Source organism: Phocoena sinus, chromosome 7 (assembly GCF_008692025.1).
Source record: "Phocoena sinus isolate mPhoSin1 chromosome 7, mPhoSin1.pri, whole genome shotgun sequence".
NCBI lineage: Eukaryota > Metazoa > Chordata > Mammalia > Artiodactyla > Phocoenidae > Phocoena > Phocoena sinus.
Genome location: NC_045769.1, coordinates 52,451,869 through 52,469,215, shown reverse-complemented (window position 1 = coordinate 52,469,215; position 17,347 = coordinate 52,451,869). Strand labels below are relative to the sequence as shown.

At 36.6% G+C, this 17,347-nt stretch overlaps 1 protein-coding gene across 3 annotated transcripts in view; it reads right to left on the bottom strand.

Annotated features, from left to right (window-relative positions):
• The window catches only part of CERKL (ceramide kinase like), a 147,241-nt gene that overhangs the window by 88,128 nt on the left and 41,766 nt on the right, over positions 1-17,347 (bottom strand). For all 3 annotated transcript variants that reach the window (XM_032636531.1, XM_032636532.1, XM_032636530.1), the window contains exon 2: positions 14,613-14,855. In XM_032636531.1, the coding sequence (XP_032492422.1) occupies positions 14,613-14,855 (243 nt within the window). The remainder of the gene's footprint in view (positions 1-14,612; positions 14,856-17,347) is intronic.

Below are 17,347 nucleotides of genomic sequence, written 5' to 3'. Positions count from 1 at the left end.
GGGAAATTCCTCCCAGCAGTCTCAGGAGCAGCAGATTAAATCTCCAGAGTCAACTTGATGTACCCTGCATCTGTGGAATACCTGAATAGACAACGAACCATCACATATTGAGGAGGTACACTTTGGGAACAATGATATATATATATTTTTCCCCTTTTTCTCTTTTTGTGAGTGTGTATGCATATGCTTCTGTGTGTCATTTTGTCTGTATAGCTTTGATTTCACCATTTGTTCTAGGGTTCTGTCTGTCCATTTTTTTTCTTTGTTTTTTTTAGTATAGTTTTCATTGCTTGTTATGATTGCTGAATTTGTTTTTTGGTTTGGTTGTTCTTTCTTTCTTTTTAATTACTTAAAAAATTTTTTAATAATTATTTTTTGTTTTTTATTTTAATAACTTATTTTAATTTATTTTATCTTACCTTTTTCTTTCTTTCATTTTTCTCCCTTTTATTCTGAGCCGTGTGGATGACAGGCTCTTGGTGCTCCAGCCAGGCGTCAGGACTGTGCCTCCGAGGTGGGAGAGCCAAGTTCAGGACATTGGTCCACCAGAGACCTCCAAGCTCCACGTAATATCAAATGGCAAAAATCTCCCAGAGATCTCCATCTCAACGCCAAGACACAGCTCCACTCAACGACCAGCAAGCTACAGTGCTAGACATCCTATGACAAACAAGTAGCAAGACAGGAACACAACCTCACCCATTAGCAGAGAGGATGTCTAAAATCATAATAAGGTCACACACACCCCACAACACACAACCAGATGTGGACCTGCCCACCAGAAAGACAAGATCCAGCCTCATCCACCAGAACACAGGCACTAGTCCCCTCCACCAGGAAGCCTACACAACCCACTGAACCAACCTTAGCCACTGCGGACAGACACCAAAAACAACGGGAACTATGAACCTGCAGCCTGCGAAAAGGAGACCCTGAACACAGTAAGTTAAGCAAAATGAGAAGACAGAAGATGAAGGAGAAAGATAAAAACCCACCAGACCTAACAAATGAAGAGGAAATAGGCAGTCTACCTGAAAAAGAATTCAGAATAATAATAGTAAAGATGATCCAAAATTTGGAAATAGAATGGAGAAAATACAAGAAACATTTACCAAGGATCTAGAAAAACTAAAGAGCAGGCAAACAATCATGAACAACACAATAAATGAAATCAAAAATTCTCTAGAAGGGATAAATAGCAAAATAACTGAGGCAGAAGAACGGATCAGTGACCTGGAAGATAAAATAGTGGAAATAACTACTGCAGAGCAGAATGAAGAATAAAGAATGAAAAGAATTGAGGACAGTCTCAGAGACCTCTGGGCCAATACTAAATCCACCAACATTCGAATTATAGGGGTCCCGGAAGAAGAAGAGAAAAAGAAAGGGACTGAGAAGATATTTGAAGAGCTTATAGTTAAACACTTCCTTAATAAAGGAAAGGAAATACTTAATCACGTCCAGGAAGCACAGAGAGTCCCATACAGGATAAATCCAAGGAGAAAGAGGCCAAGACACATATTAATCAAACTGTCAAAAATTAAATACAAAGAACAAATATTAAAAGCAGCAAGAGAAAAACAACAAATAACATACAAGGGAATCCCCATAATGTTAACAGCTGATCTTTCAGCAGAAACTCGGCAAGCCAGAAGGGAGTGGCAGGACATATTTAAAGGGATGAAAGGGAGAAACCTACAACCAAGATTACTCTATCCAGCAAGGATCTCATTCAGATTTGATGGAGAAATTAAAACCTTTACAGACAAGCAAAAGGTAAGAGAATACAGCACAACCAAACCAGCTTTACAACAAATGCTAAAGGAACTTCTCTAGGCAGGAAACACAAGAGAAGGAAAAGACCTACAATAACAAACCCAAAACAATTAAGAAAATGGGAATAGGAACACACATATCAATAATTACCTTAAATGTAAATGGATTAAATGCTCCAACCAAAAGACACAGACTGGATGAATGGATACAAAAACAAGACCTGTATATATGCTGTCTACAAGAGACGCACTTCAGACCTAGGGACACATACAGACTGAAAGTGAGGGGATGGAAAAAGATATTCCATGCAAATGGAAATAAAAGAAAGCTGGAGTAGCAATTCTCATAACAGACAAACTACACTTTAAAACAGAGACTATTACAAGAGACAAAGAAGGACACTACATAATGATCAAGGGATCAATGCAAGAAGAAGATATAACAATTGTAAATATTTATGCACCCAACATAGGAGCACCTCAATACATAAGGCAAATACTAACAGTCATAAAAAGGGAAATCAACAGTAACACAATCATAGTAGGGGACTTTAACACCCCACTGTCACCAATGGACAGATCATCCAAAATGAAAATAAATAAGTTAACACAAGCTTTAAATGATACATTAAACAAGATGGACTTAATTGATATTTACAGGACATTCCATCCAGAAACAACAGAATACACTTTCTTCTCAAGTGCTCATGGAACATTCCACATGAGAGATCATATCTTGGGTCACAAATCAAGCCTTGGTAAATTTAAGAAAACTGAATCATGTCAAGTATCTTTTCTGACCACAACGCTATGAGACTAGATATCAATTACAGGGAAAAAAATCTGTAAAAAATACAAACACATTGAGGCTAAACAATACACTGCTTAATAACCAAGAGATCACTGAAGAAATCTAAGAGGAAATCGAAGAACATGTAGAAACAAATGACAATGAAAACACGATGACCCAAAGCCTATGTGATGCAGCAAAAGCAGTTCTAAGAGGGCAGTTTATAGCAATACAATCCTACCTTAAGAAACAAGAAACATCTCAAATAAACAACCTAACCTTACACCTAAAGCAATCAGAGAAAGAAGAACAAAAAAACCCCAAAGTTAGCAAAGGAAAGAAATCATAAAGATCAAATCAGAATGAAAAAGAAATGAAGGAAATGATAGAAAAGCTCAAGAAAAATAAAAGCTGGTTTGTTGAGAAGATAAAGAAAAGTGATAAACCATTAGCCAGACTCAACAAGGAAAAAAGTAAGAAGACTCAAATCAGTAGAATTAGAAATGAAAAAGGAGAAGTAACAACTGACACTGCAGAAATACAAAAGATCATGAGAGATTACTACAAGCAACTCTATGCCAATAAAATGGACAATATGGAAGAAATGGACAAATTCTCAAAAATGCACAACCTTCCAAGACTGAATCAGGAAGAAATAGAAAATATGAACAGACCAATCACAAGCACTGAAATTGAAACTGTGATTAAAAATCTTCCAACAAACAAAAGTCCAGGACCAGACGGCTTCACAGGCGAATTCTATCAAATATTTAGAGAAGAGCCAACACCTAGCCTTCTCAAACTCTTCCAAAATATAGCAGAGAGAGGAACACTCCCAAACTCATTCTATGAGGCCACCATCACCCTGATATGAAAATCAGACAACAGTGTCACAAAGAACGAAAACTACAGACCAATAACACTGATGAACATAGATGCAAAAATCCTCAACAAAATACCAGCAAACAGAATTCAACAGCACATTAAAAGGATCATACACCATGATCAAGTGGGGTTTCTCCCAAGAATCCAAGGATTCTTCAATATATGCAAATCAATCAATGTAATAAAGCATATAAACAAATAGAAGGAGAAAAACCATATGATCATCTCAATAGATATGCAGAGAACACTTTTGACAAAATTCCACTCCCACTTATGATAAAAACCCTGCAGAAAGTGGGCACAGAGGGACCTTACCTCAACATAATAAAGGCCATATATGACAAACCTACAGTCAACATCGTCCTCAATGGTGAAACACTGAAACCATTTCCACTAAGATCAGGAATAAGACAAGGTAGCCTGCTCTCACCACTACCATTCAACATAGTTTTGGAAGTTTTAGCCACAGCAATCAGAGAAGAAAAGAAGTAAAACGAATCCAAATCAGAAAAGAAGGAGTAAAGCTGTCACTGTTTGCAGCTGACATGATACTATACATAGAGAATCCTAAAGATGCTACCAGAAAACTACTAGAGCTAATCAATGAATTTGGCAAGGTTGCAGGATACAAAATTAATGCACAGAAATCTCTTACATTCCTATACACTAATGATGAAAAAATCTGAAAGTGAAATTAAGAAAACACTCCCATTTACCACTGCAACAAAAAGAATAAAATACCTAGAAATAAACCTACCTAAGGAGACAAAACACCTGTATGCAGAAAACTATAAGACACTGATGAATGAAATTAAAGATGACACAAACAGATGGAGTGATATACCATGTTCTTGGATTGGAAGAGTCAACATTGTGAAAATGACTCTACTACCCAAAGCAATCTACAGATTCAATGCAATCCCTACCAAACTACCACTGGCATTTTTCACAGAACTAGGAAAAAAAGTTTCACCATTTGTGTGGAAACACGGAAGGCCCTGAATAGCCAATGCAATCTTGAGAAAGAAAAATGGAGCCGGAGGAATCAAGCTCCCAGACTTCAGACTATACTACAAAGCTACAGTAATCAAGATAGTATGGTACTGGCACAAAAACAGAAATACAGATCAATGGAACAGGACAGAAAGCCCAGAGATAAACCCACATACCTATGGTCACCTTATCTTTGATAAAGGAGGCAAGAATATACAATGGAGAAAAGACAGCCTCTTCAATAATTGGTGCTGGGAAAACTGGACAGCTACATGTAAAAAATGAAATTAGAACACTCCCTAACACCATACACAAAAATAAACTCAAAATGGATTAAGGACCTAAACGTGAGGCAGACACTGTCAAACTCTTAGAGGAAAACATAGGCAGAACTCTCTATGACAGAAATCACAGCAAGATCCTTTTTGTCCCACCTCCTAGAAAAATGGAAATAAAAACAAAAATAAACAAATGGGACCTAATGAAACTAAAGCTTTTTCACAGCAAAGGAAACCATAAACAAGACAAAAAGACAACCCTCAGAATGGGAGAAAATATTTGCAAATGAAGCAACTGACAAAGGATTAATCTCCAAAATTTACAAGCAGCTCATGCAGCTCAATATCAAAAAACCAAACACGCAATCCAAAAATGGGCAGAAGACCTACATGGACATTTCTCCAAAGAAGACATACAGATTGCCAACAAACAAATGAAAGAATGCTCAACATCATTAAGCATTAGAAAAATGCAAATCAAAACTACAATGCGATATCATCTCACACTAGTCAGAATGGCCATGATCAAAAACTCTACAAACAATAAATGCTGGAGAGGGTGTGGAGAAAAGGGGACCCTCTTGTACTGTTGGTGGTAATGTAAATTGATACAGCCACTACGGAGAACAGTATGGAGGTTCCTTAAAAAATTAAAAATAGGGCTTCCCTGATGGCACAGTGGTTGAGAGTCCGCCTGCTGATGCAGGGGACATGGGTTCGTGCCCTGGTCCAGGAGGATCCCACATGCCACAGAGCGGCTGGGCCTGTGAGCCATGGCCGCTGAGCCTGCGCATCCGGAGCCTATGCTCCGCAACGGGAGAGGCCAGAACAGTGAGAGGCCCGCGTACCACAAAAAAAAAAAAAACCCTGAAAATAGAACTATCATACGACCCAGCATTCCCACTACTGGGCATATACCCTGAGAAAACCATAATTCAAAAAGAGTTATGTACCACAATGTTCATTGCAGCTCTATTTACAATAGCCAGGACATGGAAACAACCTAAGTGTCCATCGACAGATGAATGGATAAAGAAGATGTGGCACATATATACAATGGAATATTACTCAGCTATAAAAAGATACGAAATTGAGTTATCTGTAGTGAGGTGGATGGACCTAGAGTTTGTCATACCGAGTGAAGTAAGTCAGAAAGAGAAAAACAAATACCGTATGCTAACACATATATATGGAATCTAAAAAAAAAAAAAAAAGTGGTCATGAAGAACCTAGGGTCAAGACGGGAATAAAGATGCAGACCTACTAGAGAATGGACTTGAGGACACGGGCAGGGGGAAGGGTAAGCTGGGACAAAGTGAGAGAATGGTAGTCTATATATGGACATATATACACTACCAAATGTAAAATAGATAGCTAGTGGGAAGCAGTCGCATAGCACAGGGAGATCAGCTCAGTGCTTTGTGATCAGCTAGAAGGGTGGGATTGGGAGGGTTGGAGGGAAGGAGATGCAAGAGGGAAAAGATATGGGGATATATATATAACTGATTCACTTTGTTATAAAAACAGAAACTAACACACCATTGTAAAGCAATTATATTCCAATAAAAATGTTAAAAAAAATTAAGGTAAAAACAATGTATTTAAAAAAAAAGAAAAAGACACTTGCACCCCAATGTTCATTGCAGCACTATTTACAACAGCCACGTCATGGAAGCAACCTAAATGACCATCGACAGACAAATGGATAAAGAAGATGTGGTACATATACACAATGGAATATTACTCAGCCATGAAAAGGAACAAACTTGGGTCATTTGTAAAGATGTGGATGCATCTAGAAACTGTCATACATAGTGAAGTATGTCAGAAAGAGAAAAAGAAATATCATATATTAACACATATATGTGGAACATAGAAAATGGTACAGATGAACCGGTTTGCAGAGCAGAAATTAAGACACAGAAGTAGAGGACAAACGTATGCACACCAAGGGGGGAAAGCAGTGGGGGGTGAGGGTGGTGGTGGTGGGATGAATTGGGAGATTGGGATTGACATGTATACACTGATGTGTATAAAATGGATTTCTAATAAGAAAATAAAGTTTTTTTTTTAAAGTCTACAAACAATAAATCCTGGAGAGGGTGTGGAGAAAAAGGAACCCTCCTACACTGTTGGTGCAAATGTAAACTACTGTGGAGAACAGTATGAAGGTTCTTGAAAAAACTAAAAACAGAGCTACCATATGATCCTCCATTTCACTCCTGGGCATATATCTGGAGAAAACCATAATCTGAAAAGATACATGCACCCCAATGCTCATAGCATTAATATTTACAATAGCCAAGACATGGAAGCAACCTCAACGTCCATCAACAGATAAATGGATAAAGAAGAAGTGGTGTGTATATATATACATACACACACACACACACACACACACACACACACACACACACAATGGAATATTACTCAGTCATAAAAAAGAATGAAATAATGCTCTTTGCAGTAATATGGATGGACCTAGAGATTATCATACTCAGTGAAGTAAGCCAGACAGAAAAAGACAAATATCATGATATCACTTATTTGTGGAATCTAAAAATATATATACAAATGAACTTATTGACAAAACATAAATAGACTTACAAACATAGAAAACAAACTTATGGTTACTAAAGGGGGGTTAAATTGGATCTGGGGATTAAAATATGCACACTACTATATATAAAATAGATAACCAACAAGGATCTACTGTATTACACAGGGAACTATACTATCTTGTAATAACATGTAATGTAAGAGAAATTTTAAAAAGAATATATATAAAACTGAACCGCTTTGATGTATACCTGAACCTAACACAACATTGTAAATTTACCATATTTCAATAAAATTTTTTAATTAAAAAGTTTTTTTAAATGTTTAAGTGATATTCATATTTTAACGCCCAACTCAACTGCTCATAAACCAAAGTCTTGAATCATTTTTTTGGTGCTTCAAAGGAAAAACTACCCATACTTCAGACAAAATGTCCTTGCAGAAAATAATTTGTCCCTAGGGAGACAGGTGTTGCTAACTCAAATACTGTACAACGAAATATCTGAAGCTCTAATACTTTTGATATATAACAAACGCTCATCTTAAGATAACCATTATACTGTTGATTTCGTTTATTTCTCCTTATAAGTACATCATCTGGCAGCATATCCTAGTAAAACTTCACATCATTATGTTCTCCTCCTAAGAAAAACTCTACCTGGTTCATGATAATATAAATCACGATACAGTTTGGATTTTTAAAAACCCCAAAACATATTTCACCATGAATTTCTTACATAAGACAACATGAATATTAAACAAAATATTGTTTAGAAGCCCTGGTTTTTACTATTGAGGAAAGGATCCTATGAAAACCATCATTATTATCACATGGAAAACAGATTTGACGTCTTTGGGAAACTAGGAAAACTTGCTCTTCTTAGGAATAAAAGCCAAATATTTATTTAAGTAATTTTTCTATTTTCTTTGTTTTTCAGAACTGAAAACCTGGAGGCTATTTAACTAGAAGCTAAGAGCAAATTATATTACAAGGACAAAGTGTGTATAATCAAAATGGTTCATGAAGTTAGCATTTAAAAATGAAACAGAAAAATATGATAACAGAACTAACTCAGTCAAATATGGGCTAAAAATACCTTTGTCAATTGTCTCTGGGTAACAAATAAATTAGAAAAACCAAAATATAATCTCAAAATTCAATGGTCTTATGATAAAAGGGTTCTTCATCTTTTTTTTCTTTTTACCATTCCTTCTATTTTAGTTCTGGCTTTTGTCTCCTCCGCCTATTTTAATATATGAGTATCCCCCCAAGATTCTGTATTTAGCCCTTTGCTTTTTTTTTTTTTTTAACTGTATACTACTTCCTTGCAGTCTTTCATCTATTCCCATCACATCAGCTCTTCTTCACCTCTTCATGCACTCCTCTCAAACTGCCAGCCTGCTGCACATCTCCAACAGATGTTATATATGCCAAATGTGTCTGCAACAGAACATCTTTCCTTCAAATCAACCAGTGTCCGGATTTCACTCTGTTTATGACTTTACCACTCTCCAAGTTACTTGGGCATAAGGCTTTAGATTTGTTTTTAATCTTTTTTTTTTTTTTTTTTTTTTTTGCAGTACGCGGGCCTCTCACTGTTGCGGCCTCTCCCGTTGCGGAGCACAGGCTCCGGACGCACAGGCTCAGTGGCCATGGCTCACAGGCCCAGCCGCTCCACGGCATGTGGGATCTTCCCGGACCGGGGCACGAACCCGTGTCCCCTGCATCGGCAGGCGGACTCTCAACCACTGCGCCACCAGGGAAGCCCTAAAATCTTTTTCTTCATTTCCACACCATTCTCCTAAGTCCTCCACTGAAGATCAACCAGTTCAACTCCTGAAAATCTTTCAGTTTTGAATGGCCCTAAATGTCACCTTAGGGATACTTTGTTTTGTCCCTCTATATGGGATACCTGTCAGAAAGCCTATGAATATGCTTTAAAGTATAGATTATAGTACCTAGAGAAAAGGTTGGTTCAGGGTCCAGAGAAGCTTGCAATTCACCATTTCCAGGAAACTCAAATATGCAGAGACTGGATCACACCCTAAATGAATAAAAATTAATGCATCTAGTGTACACACATGCTATAGTTAAAGGTTGTGCATGTTTATCTTTGCATCACAGGTATAAAAAAAGCAGAAAAGACTATGTTAAATGACTTTCACCACAATGACTACATATTAGGCTTATCAGTGACTACATTTCAGCCTTAATTTTTTAAGATTTAAATTTCTGATTCAATGATCAATGGTGATGTTCCCTACTAAATTTTTCATATCTTCATTGAGGCCCTTAACACATTTATAATACAAGTTTTCTTGTCTGTCTCCTAGGGCAAGAGTGTTCCATACAGGATTACATTTCATTCTTTTTTGTATTTCCAGCACTTAACACAGTGCCTGACCCAAAATGTGTGTTGGATGAATTAACTTATATTGACTATTAGTCAATAAAGTTATGGTGACTTTTCTATTACTAAGAATAAAAAAGATACTGTGCTCAACTGTGTTATTAAAAATTGGAATGTAAAAGGAGTTAATTTTTTTCCAAATAAAAATAGAAACAGTTCTAAGACTCCTTCTTTATATTTATAAACCCTTTTTAATCTGGCTACTCTTTGTCAATGTCTTGAAACTTCAAGTATCAATATTTGAGAGTTGGCTTCGTCCTCCTTTTAGTACTGCCAATTTGTTCTTTCCTCAAAAATTCATCAAATCTTATTCATTGCTCCAGTTCAAAATATAAATGTGCATATTTGAAAATAACATTTAATATCCAAATATTCTAAAATTACAATTGTTAGACTAATCTCACTAAAAGACCAACTAGTTGAGGCTTTCAATACCTTCTTCATGTTTGTCTTAATAGAAGAATAAAGAAGAAAAAGATGTAAAAGCTTACAGGAAAAAAATCCATTTGCTGATTAAAGACAATATTCAAAATCAATGAAAAAATATATATTTTTTTAATTCACTGTTTTGCCACAGAACCAGTTAAAGCAAGATTTTTGGACTTAAAATAGTAATGTCTAAAATTCAAATGTAGGGCATTTATAGTTTTGTGATGTAAACTTCTCTCATCCCCTGAACTTACGTCAGGTCTATTTCAAACACAAATGCCTTGGTTGGGGACTGTAAAAAAATGTTTTTGGAAACCAGCAATCACTATCTGCCAAACCTGATGCAGTATATATGGTACAGAATAGGGACAATGGATGTGAGATACAAAGATAATCCACAAAGAGACCCGACTCTGTGGAAATAAGAACAAAAGAGGACCAGGAAGAAGTAAACAATCAACCTCATCCCAAAAAGACTGGGAAAGACACAGGCCACCTCCATTTATGGAAAGAGCCTCGAGACAATTGTATTTGACTCTTAGACAATAGGCATTTTAATAAACACCTGGATTACCTAGCTTTGAAAGTAAAAGAAATATGAACAAAAACACTCTAAGATTACAAACTTAAGAAAGGAAGTGTCAGTATTATGCAGCATTTGGCAGAGATCTTTTGGAGGCTTGAGCGTGCATTTGCGTATGATGAAACTGACCCAGAACTGTCTTTGTGAGGCATGGGGTTGAGGAGTTGGCTCCTCCTATAGGACCTACTGAGTCTACTGAGAGGCAGAAATGGAACAGCCATTCATTCAGACCATCCTGATTCGGTTCCTTCATTTTTATTAGATGATTTCAAACCTGTTTTGTTTGTTTGCATTGGTTGATTTCAAGTCAATCTATTTGCTTTTAATCAGCAAAATCGCTCTGTCCTCCAGGACCATGGCAGAGAATATGACCTCATATATTTCACTACCTCCAACTGTTATCAAAATCAAAGGTACAAAAAGTAACATTCCCAAAGGATGATAGCTTAAAAAATATGTAATTTATTCATCTCTATAATTGCCTAGATTTTAATCCTGAATCAAACCAAAACGTCATTCATTAAACTGAAAAAATATGTGCACAGTATTTTTGTGGTGTGTGTGTGTTTGGACAAGTTGCTCTACTCCAACAAAATTGCTTTTACGGAATTGGGCTTTCTTGTGATGCCCTCTGCTTACTTGCTTTTGGTTTTACGGGTGAGATATATTGCAGAAGTTGTCTCTCACATCACTCAGCCAGCCCTTCATAAGCCCCTGGGGAGATCTCCTCAGACCGTCAGTTCAAGGAAGAGCTTTGCCTCTCCTAATCAAATGACACATTCTTATTTTATAGACCATTCAAGTCCCACGAGTACCTGCCCATGTAAGGAAATTTATTCAATTAAGTTTTCATTTTCATTTTAACTTCTTTTATCTCTTCTCAAATGAATTTAAAATAAGAACATTGTAGAAGACTCACCATTAAAGTGGAATACTTTTGGTTTTATATATATATATATATATATATATATATATATATATATATATATATATATATATATTCTGTATGTTTCCAGAGAGATGAACCAAACTACAGCCTCTGTAGTTTCCTGCCTTCTTAAAACAATCAGGTCTCCTTGAAGGGACCACTTAGTAACAGTTCTCCTAGCTCTAATATTTCACTTCACCTCATCTTTTGTGCATAAAATCGTATCAGTTGGCTGCCCTTGACCAACTTGGGTCCTCAGTCTTCTTGATCAATGATTCCTGGCCTGAAAATTTCTAACCTCGCCATGTGCCTGCTCTTTGTCTGGCACCCATCTCTGTCCTGAGTCATCTTACCCCAAGCTGTGCATCAACTACACCAGCTGCCTCTACCTTGATCAATCTGGCAAACAGGAAGAAATGGCCAAAACAAAAAACAAAAAAAAAGAAAGCAAGACTTACAAGTTTATGAGAAGAAAAAAGTCCTAAAACTCAGTTTGATTATACTTTACCTAGATACCTTTAGAAATCCAATTTGCTTTATATCTGTGTTCATGCACTTTATTTAAAATGTAAAATATAAGTGCCATTCAGAAATTTTAGATACAACTGAATTCAAAAGGAGATAATATTCTAGTAAATGCTCTCTTTTCTCTGGATATTACCTTCAGAAAAATCTACCCTGAAATATAGACAATTTAAATATTATCTTCAAAAAACTGTTATCCTCACTGGACAGCCATGTGTACATCAATGAAGTTAGAACACTCCCTCACACCATACACAAAATATAAACTCGGGCTTCCCTGGTGGCGCAGTGGTTGAGAGTCCGCCTGCCGATGCAGGGGACACGGGTTCGTGCCCTGGTCCGGGAAGATCCCACATGCCGCGGAGCGGCTGGGCCCGTGAGCCATGGCCGCTGAGCCTGCGCGTCCGGAGCCTGTGCCCCGCAACGGGAGAGGCCACAACAGTGAGAGGCCCGCGTACCGCAAAAAAAAAAAAAAAAAAAAAAAAATATAAACTCAAATGGCTTAAAGACTTAAATATGAGACATGACACCATAAAACTCCTAGAAGAGACCATAGGCAAAACATTCTCTGACATAAATAGCACTGATGTTTTCTTAGGTCAGTCTCCCAAGGCAATATAAATAAAAGCAAAAATAAACAAATGGGACCTATAAATCAAACTTATAAGCTTTTGTATAGCAAAGGAAACCATAAACAAAAACAAAAGACAACCTATAGACTGGGAGAGAATTGCAAATGATGTGACTGACAAGGGCTTAATTTCCAAAATATACAAACAGTTCATACAACTCAATTTCAAAAAACAAACAACCCAATCCAAAAATGGACAGAAGACCTAAATAGACATTTCTCCAAAGAAGACATGCAGATGGACAATAGGCACCTGAAAAGATGCTCATCATCACTAATTATTAGAGAACGGCAAATCAAAACTGCAGTGAGGTATCACCTCACACCAGTCAGAATGGCCATCATCAAAAAGTCTACAAATAATAAATGCTGGAGAGGATGTGGAGAAAAGGGAACCCTCTTGCACTGTTGGTGGGAATGTAAATTGGTGCAGCCACTCTGAAGAACAGTGTGGAGGTTCCTCAAAAAACTAAAGATAGTTACTGTCTGATCCAGCAATGACACTCCTGAGCATATATCTGGAAAAGATGAAAACTTTAATTCGAAAAGATACATGCACCCCAATATTCATGGAGGCACTTTTTACAATAGCCAGGACATGGAAGCACCCTAAGTGTCCATCCACAGATGAATGGATAAAGAAGATGTGATACACACACACACACACACACACACACATACACACACAATGGAATATTAGTCAGCCATAAAAAAGAATGAAATAATGCCATTTTCAGCAACATGTATGTAGAGATTATCATACTAAGTGAAGTAAGTCAGACAGAGAAAGATAAATATTATGATATCACTTCTATGTGGAATCTAAAAAATAGTACAGATGAACTTATTTAAAAAACCCAAACTCACAGACATAGAAAACAAACTTATGGTTACCAAAGGGGAAGGGGGGGAGGGATAAATTGGGAGTATGGGATTACCAGATGCATGCTACCATATATAAAACAGATAAACAACAAGAATTTACTGTATAACACAGGGAACTATATTCAATATCTTGTAATAAACTGTAACAGAAGAGAAAAAAGGAATATACATATATACACATATACACACACACATATATATTTATAACCAAATCACACTGCTGTACACCTGAAACTAACACAATATTGTAAATCAACTATACTCCAATTTAAAAAAAAACTGTTATTCTCAAGCCATCCTGTACATATATGCACTTGCCATCAATGTGTACGTGGAAGAAAAGCAAATTCTAACATATGCTCAAAAGAAACATTAATAGAAAAATAACAAGTGAAAAAAATATTTAAGAACTGTTTTATTTCAGATTATCACAGTTTCTTTAAGGAAGCGGTCATTCAACAGTTACTTCCTAAGTCATTCTATAAGGTCAGCATCACCTTGATAGCAAAGTCAAAAAAAAAAGATAATAAAAGCAGAAAATAAAACTACACACAAATATCTCTCACAAATATCAATGTTAAAATCCTCAACAAAATACTAGCAAACCAAATTCAGTAAAATATTAAAAGAATTATATACCATGACCATGTGGGATTTATTCCTGGAATGCAAGGATGGTTCAACATATGAAAATCAATCAATGTAATACACCACATTAATAGAATGAAAGGAAAAAGCCACATGATTATTTCAATTGATGTAGAAAAAGCATGTGACCAAATTCAACACGTTTCATGATTAAAAACACTTAACTAACAATAGAAGCAAATGACCTCAACATAATCAAGGGTTACTGTACTGATAAATACAGTGTCATGTTTAGATTAATAACCTGTCAAGGACACTAGACTCATTAAAAATCTCCACAAGGAGTACTTACCTGCCAAAATTTTCTTGAACTGTCTAAACCATACGTCACAGTGGTCTTCACTTAAATTAATAAGATCAAGTGTAGAATCCTTTAATTTATTTTGTTCCTTTTTCAAACATATGAAGAGTGTGATTCCTAATAAAGTACCACTTCTCTGCTGTTTAACTGAATAACGCCGTTTCAGTTTGACAGAGAATATGTCTTTGAGTTCAATAAATTCTTCTTTATGTAGAAAATTATACTTGGAATCACCTGAAAAGAAATTAAATTTTCTAATCAAAACCACTGTGTCTATATCTTATATGTATGAATAATAAATAGTGAAAACCCACAAAATCGTTATCATCTGTTATTTTACTGATTATGCTTTATGTCAAGTCCTGTATGAGATGGGTGGGGAAAAAAAAAGAAAAATTGGGTCTATTTTCGCATAAATAGAAGAAATGGAAGGGAGTCCCTGCCACACAAGGCCTAGGACATTCAGAATCTGAGAATATTCAATGTATGAAGAATTCCAGGAACATAAACAAAGCAACATTTCAATAATAATAAGTTAGTATCATGCAAGAGGCTTCCTGGTACTTACAACGACAGAGTAAAGTAATGGAAAGAAGAGAATTCACTAACAGAAGTGAGTTTATGACAGGTTGCTGAAGGCAACATGTAAAGGAAAGAAAATTTACATTCTAGGAAAGTAACACATGCAAAAAGGAAACAGAGCAAGATTACTGTGAGCAGAAAGCATTATGAATGCCTGCTATTCTAAAAAGAAAGATCCACCTGAATCTTACTATAGTCAGACTTTATTTTATAGTGGCATGAAATTTTACTGGTTATGTTTAAACACAGGTCAGAAAACACCTGTTGTTGTGATAACGGACTTTTTCAACTGACTCTCAAAGTAGAAGTGTTTTATACTTTAAAAATAGTACTTTCAAAACTTCCACTCTGACCCACATGGAATCACAGGGAATGCTTTTACCTTCTGCCTGAAACGACTAAAAGAGCACACCAGAGAAAGGAAACATCAGTTTCAGACATGGGACATTAGGTAGCACAGGACAGTGATCCCTGAGAGAGGGAAAACAAAGAAGCCATATGATTACAAGCCGACTATCCCAGGCCACAGGGAGCGGAACCCTGGTGGAGTCTGGTTGTCTCCCTGAGTTGAGGAGGACTGAGGAGCCAGGAAAGCCAAGATGACTTAGAGTTCACTTGGAAAATTATTATAAAAAGGAGAGCTGCACAGAAAGAGAACTCTGTAGATCTTCCCCCTGAATCTTCAGCTGAGCATGGATCTGTATATGTGTGAGGCCAGGGAAAGAATTACCCAAAGGATTAGAGAGAACAACACTCAGAGATCACACAGGTGTTTCCACCAGCCAAAGTGGAAAAATAATGAAATTTGTGGGACTTTGGGGAGAGCACTTAAAAAAGTATTGTCTCGTTAGTGAGCTGACCAAAGCCTGCTCTGATTCCACCTAACAAAGCTTAAGAGCAACCCTCAAAAGGTTTCAAGTGTTTCCAAGTAACTTAACATCCTAGAACAAAGCTCAAGAATATTTACTGGAGCTACAATGAACATTTTGGTACATGACTCTTTTTGAATTATGGTTTTCTCAGGGTATATGCCCAGTAGTGGGATTGCTGGGTCATATGGTAGTTCTATTTGTAGTTTCTTAAGGAATCTCCATACTGTTCTCCATAGTGGCTACATCAATTTACATTCCCACCAACAGTGCAAGAGGGTTCCCTTTTCTCCCCACCCTCTCCAGCATTTACTGTTTGTAGATTTTTTGATGATGGCCATTCTGACTGGTGTGAGATGATATCTCATTGTAGTTTTGATTTGCATTTCTCTAATGATTAATGATGTTGAGCATTCTTTCATGTGTTTGTTGGCAATCTGTATATTTTCTTTGGAGAAATGTCTATTTAGGTCTTCTGCCCATTTTTGGATTGGGTTGTTTGTTTTTTTGATATTGAGCTGCATGAGTTGCTTGTATGTTTTGGAGATTAATCCTTTGTCAATTGCGGGACATGGAAGCAACCTAAGTGTCCATCAACAGATGAATGGATAAAGAAGATGTGGCACATATATACAATGGAATATTACTCAGCCATAGAAAGGAACGAAACTGAGTTATTTGTAGTGAGGTGGATGGACCTAGAGTCTGTCATACAGAGTGAAGTAAGTCAGAAAGAGAAAAACAAATACCGTATGCTAACACATATATATGGAATCTAAAAAAAAAAAAAGAAAATGGTCAGAAAAACCAAGGGGCAAGACGGGAATAAAGATGCAGACCTACTAGAGAATGGACTTGAGGATATGGGGAGGGGGAAGGGTAAGCTGGGACAAAGTGAGAGAATGGCACGGACATATATACACTACCAAACGTAAAACAGATAGCTAGTGGGAAGCAGCCGCATAGCACAGGGAGATCAGCTCCGTGCTTTGTGACCACCTAGAGGGATGGGATAGGGATGGAGGGAGATGCAAGAGGGAAGAGCTATGGGGACATATGTATACATATAACTGATTCACTTTGTTATAAAGCAGAAACTGACACATCATTGTAAAGCAATTATACTCTAATAAAGATGTTAAAAAAGAAAAAAAAAGAAAAGCATTTACAGGAATACAAAAATATTTAGCAACTCTAAATGGTAAAATTCACAATTGCTTTCATTCAATCACAAACCACTACACGTGTAAAAAGGCAGAAAACTACCAGCCATGA